Source organism: Xenopus laevis, chromosome 3L (genome assembly GCF_017654675.1).
Source record: "Xenopus laevis strain J_2021 chromosome 3L, Xenopus_laevis_v10.1, whole genome shotgun sequence".
Taxonomy (NCBI): Eukaryota; Metazoa; Chordata; class Amphibia; order Anura; family Pipidae; genus Xenopus; species Xenopus laevis.
This window is the reverse complement of record NC_054375.1, coordinates 45,424,684-45,434,552: the sequence shown is the minus strand read 5'-3', so window position 1 is coordinate 45,434,552 and position 9,869 is coordinate 45,424,684. Positions and strand designations below refer to the sequence as shown.

Below are 9,869 nucleotides of genomic sequence, written 5' to 3'. Positions count from 1 at the left end.
GGCCAGTAAAAGGTGGTAACCCTACCTCTGGAGCATCATTCCTCCTTCACTTTTAGCACCAACATATAGCCATGCCAAGCTGGGGTGCAGTCCTGATGGGGTGATGGTAAGGACTAGAGTTTGTACTCGCATTGCAATGGCTTAAGGGGCCTGCCCCCGAAACGTTACATCACTTGACGCAATAAACGTGCAGGGGTTCGTCCTGCTTCACTTGCCATTTTGTGTTTTGTAATGTTGTTGCATACAAAAGGGAGAGGTGCCCAACTCTCTAACCAGCACAAGTCAATTCTACAATTAGAGAGGCTGTGGGACAAAGAGGAAAATTGTTTCTTTAAGTCAAACAAACACAGAGATGGAGTCACTTCCACAACAGAATAGGAAGCAGGGTATGCAAGAATCCTTACTGCACTACGACACTATGGGGAAAAAACAATCATATTAAATAGGAGCTTCCACACCCTGAGCACATAGGCCCTGCAGACAGCAAAATCCTCTATAAAATAACAGCTCTCTGGCTATCAGATGCTACATAAGCATTCTCGTTTCTGAAAAGCCCAATGCCGCATGTGTGTGGGTGTGAGGAAGCAGAGGGAATGACATGCATTGATTATATTTCATCTCAATACAGCCAGATCTGTGTTCCCAGGCAGTATTTAATTGCACTCAACCACCTTACCCTAGCACTCTAACAGCAGCACATCAGTAGACATGGGATCAGACGATGGATGTTAAATTGTGGTTGGACAGCTTAACTGGCCAATCAAGGACAACTTTGTGCAAGGCATGCAAAATCTATATAATATGGGGATGGTAAGAAAACATCCAAGGCAGGAAAAATTGAACATGGAAGTCACAACATGTACACGGATATTAGGGAAGAATTTCGACGCTGTTAGAGGCAGTCAAGCCCCAGATGCTGAAGAATGAAATGCTTTATACATGGAAAGACTTCAAAGTCCCGCAGAACTAAATCCCATGCCCCTTCAGCCAAGAACCAGACAGCAGGGAAATTTTTTTAGACTTTTCAAAGTTCATTGCAGAAATGTTTGTACTGTGGCGCTGCAGAAATAGTTACATTTTTTCTCCCCCTACGAAGATATGATCTCTGAAAATAGAAAGACGTTTTTCATATGGGTTTAATTTCTTTAGGCCGGGAGAAGGCCTCCGCTTCTGATCCCTTTGGAGGAACATAACGGTTTATTTTGTGTTTTTGGCTGCACTAGGAACTGGCTCCAAAAATATTTCTTTCCTCCAAGCCAAATGGGTCAGTCTTTGTCATCAGAGTGGATTGAAACAGGCTGCTGTCTTGTCCGTTGCCTAGCTTTAACCCATGCAGCACAGGGAGCCTGGGAGATTAGCTGTCTGCTCTGCTTAGGAATGTCAGGGTTCTTTTGGCCTCTATGAGACGTATGGCCTCATAGCTCCACATATTTCTGCTGGGCCTCCAAAATGAATTTGCAAAATATCTCTTGTACAGGGAGAATATAGTGACCGCTATGAGCAGTCATAACCGTGGGAACTCATGCACAGGCAGCATTCCAGCAGGTTTTTTTTTTTTTTTAAGCATTGTTTGCTTTGCTTAAAGGGCCCAATCGCCCCAGGGAACCATGAGAAATAATGACCCCCCTCCATTGGTTAAGACTTGCAGTTGGCCCTGTTCCAAACCACACGGTTCTAAGTCCTGTCAGTGTTTTTCTTTTCTTCTTATTTTAGTGGTGCGGCACAATTGCTGGGAGATAATGATCCAATTCTGCCATTTTTATAAAGTTGCACCAAATCCAGATGTGGTTCGGTATTTGGCAACGATTCAACCTTTTTCAGCAAGATTCAGCCGAATCCTCGCGGCTGGCCGAAAAAAATCCTTAAAATCAGTTTCGTCACACAAACAGGAAGTAAACATTTTTTTTTAACCATGTGCAGTTCTCTTTTGCCCTTCCCTGCCCTAATTTGTATATGTAAATTAGTATTTGGTTTGGTATTCAGACAAATTTTTCACAAAGGATTTGGGGTTCGTCCAAATCCCAAAATAGTGGATTCAGTGCATCCCTACATTTTTATCAAGAATGCATGACACTACCCTATGGTTCCTATTTATTGTGGTTTCCTGGGGCAGTTGTATTAGTAAAGGCCCCCCCATACACGGACAGATATAAGCTGCCGACAGATTATCGAGCAGTGTATGGGGTCAGATGGGCTTTCCCGATCGATAACGATCGAGGGCTTTTTAAGGGACCAGAGTCTACTTAGATACAAGCGGTAGTCCATCCTTGATTAGAAGGAAACCAGAGAATAATAAATAGTGAAGCGGCACTCCATTTATCATAGATAGATATCAGTACTTCGCATTAGCAAGTAGAAGTCTCAGGGAACATCATAGAATGTATCACAACTGCCTCCGGTCTCTACCAATCAGTGCTTAGAGATAATGCTGTGCAAGCAGTCACATTTTGCTTTCACAACCCATTCCAGCCTGTCATTCAAACCACTTTAAAGTTGCCGTCAGCTGGTCCAACCGAATTTTAAGTCATTAAAAAGAGTAAAAAAGATAAAAATGAGCTGCAAATTGCCTTAGGACAGTTTTCTAGAACGTCAACACTAAGTAACTCTGAAACTCGGCAGCAGTGTAGGATATATTCCACTAATCAACCTGCAGGAAAATAAGCTACATATCGGAGAAAAATGGGCATGTCAATAATTTGTTTGCACTGGACTTGAATCGGATTGTGGGATGGGAAGGTGCAATTCTAAGGGTCAGTTCTTTTTCCCTCTACAGCAATAAAGAGTGACTGAAGTTTATCAGCCACATGACTGAGGGCACCTGGGAAACTGACAATATGTCTAGCCCCATGTCAGATTTCAAAATTAAATATAAAAAAAAAATTTAATTTTCTCTTTTTGCTGGAGCAGCACTTTTAACTGATTTGCTATGACAGTATCCCTTTAATATAGATAGATAGATAGAGAGAGAGAGATAGAGCGAGAGAGCGAGAAAAGGATCAGTATAAATTCAGTACAAGTTTGCAAAAAATGTAAGCAATGCCATTTGTCTTCAATAGAAAGACTAAACAGTGAACTCATCTCTCAGCAGCCAATGTCCGGAGTCTTTAGATAAGCAGCAAAGTGACATTTTCACCATACAATGTGGTGTGCGTTGAGTATATGGAGAATCGGAATTAAAAGCTTTACACTGATAAACTTCCATTATTCATGGTAAAAGGGAAAGAAAGCATCATTTTGAGGAAACAAGCTTAAAAAAAAGGATGTGTTGAGGGAACGGACTGCTAGTAATATTTCAACAAATCCAGGAAATTGCAGTTAACAAGGGTAGAAGGACTTTGAGTTTCCCAAAACTGCTCTCCTGCTCCTCTTTATTAACCATGCCTAAGCAGCCATGGTCTCTCAGGCTGGCTGGCTAACCACAAGCTTCCTTCCTTGTTGACATATAGAAATGTATATGGTGAAACCTTGCATGATAGAGGCAAGTCCTCAGGTTGTTGGACAACTCAAAGATAGACCACCAGATACTTTTTAACAGCCACACATCTCAAACTCATTGACCAAGTGGATAAGCTTTATCAAAATCATGCCAAATATAGAAATCTGTAGAGCCGTTAAGAAGTCTTGGGGCCACAAAATGCCTCAGAGGGCTGCATCTGGCCTGCTCTGACTTTAATGGAACCACCACCCCTAAGCAATGCCCTACTCTGTTTAACAACAGAGCACTCATATTGACGGCTTTCTTATACACCAGAGTGTTGCTTTTCAAGCCAAGCGTCTCCAAAATTCCTGGGCAGAAACAAACATTTTTATTTAAATCATTTTGTCAGGAATCCAAATTACAAGGACACGCTGTTAGTCGTCAATAACATTGAAAAAAAGACAAAACATTGATAACTTATGCAAAATAAAAAGGCACACAATCATAGCTAACCACTGTCCAGCTTGTGTAGTATTCACCCCCCGTCTCTTTCTTGCCAAGGAGCCGGATTAACACTGTCAGAGTGGCCTTTAGCAAGTCCCGTCGAAACACGGAAGAACGAGAATTAACCGTGTTAAGTTTTAGCAGCAGTTTAATCAACACTAGAGAAATTTCAATGACATGAAACCCAGAGAGAATTTTCATTTGTAGCGGGTGGACGGTGAGAAAAACAAGAGCTGATCTTGTGTTGGCTGATGATTAGGGTGGGAGGCTATTGTGGATGCTCTCAAACTGCTCCTCATACACTTTTATCTTCTCCTCAAGGTTCTTTTGCTCAATCAGGAGTGAGGTCTTCAGTCTCACAAAGTGCTTGTAGTCCTGCAGCTGCTCCTCATTCAGGTATTTTACAAGAATTCCTGTGACAACTTGTTCCCTGCGGTCCAAGTTTGCCTTTAGGTCTTTGGCATCTTCTCTTTGACTGGACAGGAGATTGTGACGTTCCTTTAGGGATTGCTAGGAGCAGGAATCAAACACAATACAGTTAGGAAGGGCGTTCTCTTCTAAGGCTGCTAAGGGAGAGAAGCTGTATGCATGCACTGTATTTTTGGATATCGGTCATCTAGTCTTTCAGCATAAAGTCAACATAAACCCACGAGAAACCATTTAGGTATCGGAAAATCAGAAGAGATTTGTAAGGATTCAGAATGATGTGAGTTGCAGTTTCAGTTACATGAATGCATCCCAGTAAAAAGAGGGTACATGCTGCTTGTATTGAGCATAGCGCTGCTAAATGCTATTACTAATCAAATGAAGACAAAATGTAGCCAAATTCTTTCAAATGTAAACCCCCAAAATACTAATTTAGCAGCATGTATTTTCCACATGATACACAGATTAAATTGGATTTTTTTATGGCAGCTTTTGCAGATTTCTTAAAAAAAGTACTAGCGATTGTGATCATTATACTGAACAGACCAGAACCTGGAGCACAGAACCATAACCGGCAGTATGGACCGACCTTCCCCTTTTCTACTGAGCTCCCTACATCTCTTCTGTTGTTTATATTCTCTACTTCTGATCTTCTCCCCTGTTTCTATTTACTTCTGCATTGAAAGCTAGCTTTTTATTCTCTCACTCATTAATCTTCAGGTCAGTTTTGTTCTTCTGCTACATAGCTCTTCTTTTTCCTTGTCTGTACATCTACACCATTCAGCTTCTCACTCCACATCTTTCTGATCTTCTTTCTTTCTTTCTTTCCTTTTCTGCTGTTTCTCACCTACTGCTTCTTTTCCCTTCCTTTCTACATTTTTCTATCTTCCTAATACTGCTCTCCCTTCTAGCCTTGTTTCGACTTTATGTTTATGTTTCACTCATTCCTTTCTTCCCCAATTCCTTCCTCTACTGCTGTCCCCTTCACTTCTGGCTGCTTTCCGTTTTCTGACTGCAACATCCGGTCCAAGACAAAACAAAGTCTGTGGCTGCCAAGCGTACTGGTACATTTATTCTTCTTACTGCTAGAAATCTTGTGCCATTTCTGCTAAAAAATCCCAGGTCAGTAGGTGAAGTTAAGCTTTTGGGCTGTAACTAATCACTAGCAGCACTGAGCAACCATTACCCATCATCTCCAAGCACAGGCAGTGGTACATTCCATCTAATTGGCTTACAGATGATTCAGAGTGGAATGTCCAGTCATCTGACTAATCCCTGTATATCTCTGAGCTGTGCAGCTAACAATCAGTGATTACTGAAGAATACCTCAACATATGCAAACGGACTTGATTTTGTATTTTTAGCAGCCCAAGTAAACTGAGGCTAGAATTAAGAATAAATGTTAAGTGTAGCAGCACAGCCAGCATGCCAGGCCCCCTGAAGTTAGAGAGAGACTCGGTGACTGAAAGCAACGGCTTTGTGTATGAGCCAGTTGGGCTAACTTCTAACAGAAGCACAATTGCCCTAGTGCTAGAACCCATGTAACAACAGAGACACCTACTGGTCATTTTGGCTAACTGTATATGATAAGAAAACAACTGCTAAAAGATGTTATGAGGTTGCATAATACTAACTAGCAAACATTAGCCTTCTAAGTTCTAACATTACTCTTCTAACATAATTGTCCATGCACAGTATCATCATAACACTTTTCAGAGTTAAAGGTTTTCATCCTGACTGTGTACAGTCGCCAAAATGACCAATAGGTGACAACCGTCATTAGTACAGCTGTTTTAAATGGTCTGTTCTTTTGGAAACAAAAAAGACGACCTAAAATGTAACATTCATTGGTTACAAGTTCTGCAGAATTCTAAAAACAATGCACATCTGTACCCTGCGTTTTGACTACCTCTAGCAGTTCCAGTGTTTTTAGGTGCTTAAATGGCGCCCTCTAGTGTTCACATTGTTATTAGACTTTTGTTGTGTTGCTGGGGATTCAATTTAAAATGTCAGGTCGAAATTTATTTTGTCACCCTTACTGGACTTCTGCTAAATACTCTTACAATTTATAAAAAGCTGGCGACAGATTCGGCAGCTTATTGGCCCGTGTGTGTGGCACACCGACGGGCTTCCCTGATCCATATCTGGCAGAGAGCTGGCCAGATGTCGATCAGGCAGGGGTAAAAATCCCAAAGGATCGCAGACTTACCAAAAGGATGGTGTTTATATTATTGAGCTTTGGCAGTGATAAAAATGCCTTGCAATTTGTGTACTTAACATAGAAAATACATTACTATATTAAAGGAACAGCAACACCAAAATATGAAAGCATTTTAAAAGTTAGTAACATATAATATACTATATATCAGCATGTACTGGTAAAAGCTGTGTGTTTGCACAGGTTACATAACAAATAACAGATAAAACACCATTGTAATGGACAGTGCTCATCAGTTATGTGCTATGTAACCTGTGCCTTTTCTCCTTTTTTTCCCAGCAGCTTAAATGGCTGCCCCCATAGCTACACAGCAGCTTGTTTATATAAACTATGGTAATACTTCTGAAGTAAACACACAGCTTTTACCAGTGCAGTGCAACAGTACATTATGTTTTAATTACTTTCATACACTTTCAGTTTTTGGTGCTATTGTTCCTTTAAAAACAGAGGAGTCAGAGTTGGAATCGGAGTCACCATAAAATGAGGAGTCAGAGTCGGAGTTGAAGGATTTGTGTATCGACTCCACAGCCCTGGTGCTGCTCGGAGTAGTAATGATGGACCAAATATTATATTGTTATTGATTTAAATCTAGCAGTAAATCACAGCTTTGGGGCATACAGTTGGTGGTGGAGTAAGGTTACACTGGCCCTCAAGATCTTTAGTGGATTCCCTGGTGGCTCAGGCATAAGTCAATTCCCATAAGCCCTTTCTTATTTCCAGCACAGGGGTAACCATCATCTAAAATATTTGGCACTGTCTCCATAGTATTGTTGTGGGAGTCAGCCCTGGATTCTAGGTTTCCTGGTGGGCCCTAGGAGGCATGGTCTGACAGGATGCTTACTTACCATCTCTTCTGCATCTGTATTTTCATCAACTTTGCTTAAAGAGTTTTCGACCCGAGTCAGCCTTGTGGACAGGGAAAACAGCAGGCTCACCACTTTCTCCAGATCCCCAATGAACATCATGTAGCGCTCAAACTCATTGGGCTTACACAGCTCTTTTACCATTGTCTGCATATTATTGCCGTTGGTCGTGTTCTTACTTATATCAGACAAAAGGAATTCTCTCTGCTCACAAAGGTCTTCTAGCTTGGAACCAATTTTGGAAAGGAGTTCCATCTGAAAGAGAGAACATAAGTTACATAAAACCAAAATGATGGGTGCATCAGAGAACAAGCAAAAGAAAAGTCTTACAAATGAGCACTGGGAAAGGCTCATGGCTGGCTGTTCTGCACAACGGCTCATCACAATACACTCCTATATAATGGACATGCCACCATTTCTTTTTGTACACAAGTTTTATCTGTATTGAGTATTTGAGTATAAGGGAGCTGTGATTTTTCTCTTTCACAACACAGTGGCTTGGCACTAACCGCACACACACGACAAGAGGCAAAGCAGCAAATGATGGAGGGCCCAGCAGTGGTCCTGATTTTTAAATGTATGTTGACAAAGCATATTGACTTTTTAGAGCTGTGCTGTGGGGCCCAGTCTAACAACGTAACTATGTTACAATGTTTTTGTAGCTCCTTGGGCAGGAGACAAAATGCTCGAAATAAGGCACTTGAATGGGAATCACATGCAAGAGCTCAGTGAAATTAAGTGATTAATTGCTTGAAAACTCTCAGTGACATCATCTAGTGATGAGTTTGTTTTACTTGCAGGCAATTCCCATTCGAAGAGAATGTGGGGGTGATTTTGAAAATTAGGTCTCCTGCCCATGGAGGTACACAACACTAGTGTGACAAAATGCTCAGAAATCTACCTGTGTTCCATTAACATTAAATGCCCTTGAACACAGCAAATGTTTAGGCTAAAATGTAAAGAAAGAAGCTTTCTGTCAGGGACAATTATCCTGGAGGGTTGTGTCCAAACTCTCCCAGGACCATGAAAAGCAAATTTCAGTTCTATAATCTAGGCACTCTATCAGATGGAGCAATTGTTAGACAGACTTGGATGCTACACCACATCTCTTCATTTCAAGTAATCATTATCAAGCCTTTTTAAATAAAACGTATGTTGTGACATGGTGCTCTGATGTGCGGATTTACACCATATATAATATCAAAATAAAGATTGCTCAATCTCCTACATATGCTTTGGTCAAATGGATTTCTGCTCCAGCCTGGCATTTTATAAAGCAAGATGATCACCAAGATCACAAAAAGGAAACACGCGTTTTATCCAGTTGTAAATGTGCATTTTGGACATGTCTCATTTCATTATCCAGTACTATATTCAATACATAACACATAACCAAGGTAAAGGTCACATACTTTCTTTAAAGTGATGTCATCTAGGCTTTCCCCATCTGGCCTTTTCTGAAGCATCCCTGTTATTTTTGAAGGAAGTTTAGAAGAACTTTCAAGGTCCGAGCTACAGAACAAAAAACCATGAAGTTAAAATCCAACCAAAACCAAACAACCAAATTCATGAATCTTGTTTGACTTTAGGGCTTTGGCACGTGCAGAATTTAGATCAAGTAAATAAAAGCTGATCCAGTGTTACAGGCAAATCTCTTTAAGGGTAACTTGCCCAACGTAAATGGACTTTATTTTCACTACAATATGTGTTAAGATTTTTCTCACATAGAGAGAAAATTATTTCAGTGTAGTGTGGAAGCTGCCGCTGCATGCTCTGTCAAGGCAGAATTAAATATTATTCATAAACACCCATGAAAATGTGCCCCTTGTGGAAAGGTTACTATGGAAAACTGAAGAATACAGCAACGTGTAGAAATATTAGAGTCATGTTAAAAGGATTCTGTCATGATTTTTATCACTAGATTACACTGTGGTCTTTGCAAGTAATTCATTCTACCATTTAAAATTGTATGCTTGACCCAATAAGTATATATATATATATTTTTTTAGTAGTAATACTGGTGTGTGGGCAGCCATCTCGGGCCATTGTGGATGATCCTGTGCTTTCAGAAAGAGCCAGCACTTCACAATGAACCTGCTTTCGGATAAGCCATTGTTTCTCCTACTCAATATAACTGAAGGAGTCACAGCGGGGGTGTTTTACTGTTGAGTGTTATAATCACATCTACCGCTAGGTGTCACGTGGGAGCACTTTTAATATTTACAATAAAATATAAAGCTTAATCGGAGAACAGCAAATAACATTTGATAGGTTTAAGAAAGTGCACTCTACCCTCCCCCTCCTCCACTATGAATATGAGGAAATAATGCTACCCCTAATTTAAAATGTAAGCATGTCACCAAGGCATTCTTTGACCCTATAAACATAAAAGGCAGCTAGACATGTGCATTTATACAAGTCAAAGTCAGATGTCATTATA

The 9,869-nt window shown here is 40.6% G+C and overlaps 1 protein-coding gene across 3 annotated transcripts in view; it reads right to left on the bottom strand.

The window, feature by feature from the left end:
* Nucleotides 1-3,783: 3,783 nt before the first annotated feature.
* Nucleotides 3,784-9,869, bottom strand: part of shroom1.L (shroom family member 1 L homeolog) — a 41,722-nt gene continuing 35,636 nt past the window's right edge. For all 3 annotated transcript variants that reach the window (NM_001090687.1, XM_041585026.1, XM_041585027.1), the window contains 3 exon segments: nucleotides 3,784-4,432; nucleotides 7,412-7,684; nucleotides 8,842-8,941. In NM_001090687.1, coding sequence (NP_001084156.1) covers nucleotides 4,178-4,432; nucleotides 7,412-7,684; nucleotides 8,842-8,941 — 628 coding nt within the window. In that variant the 3' untranslated portion in view covers nucleotides 3,784-4,177.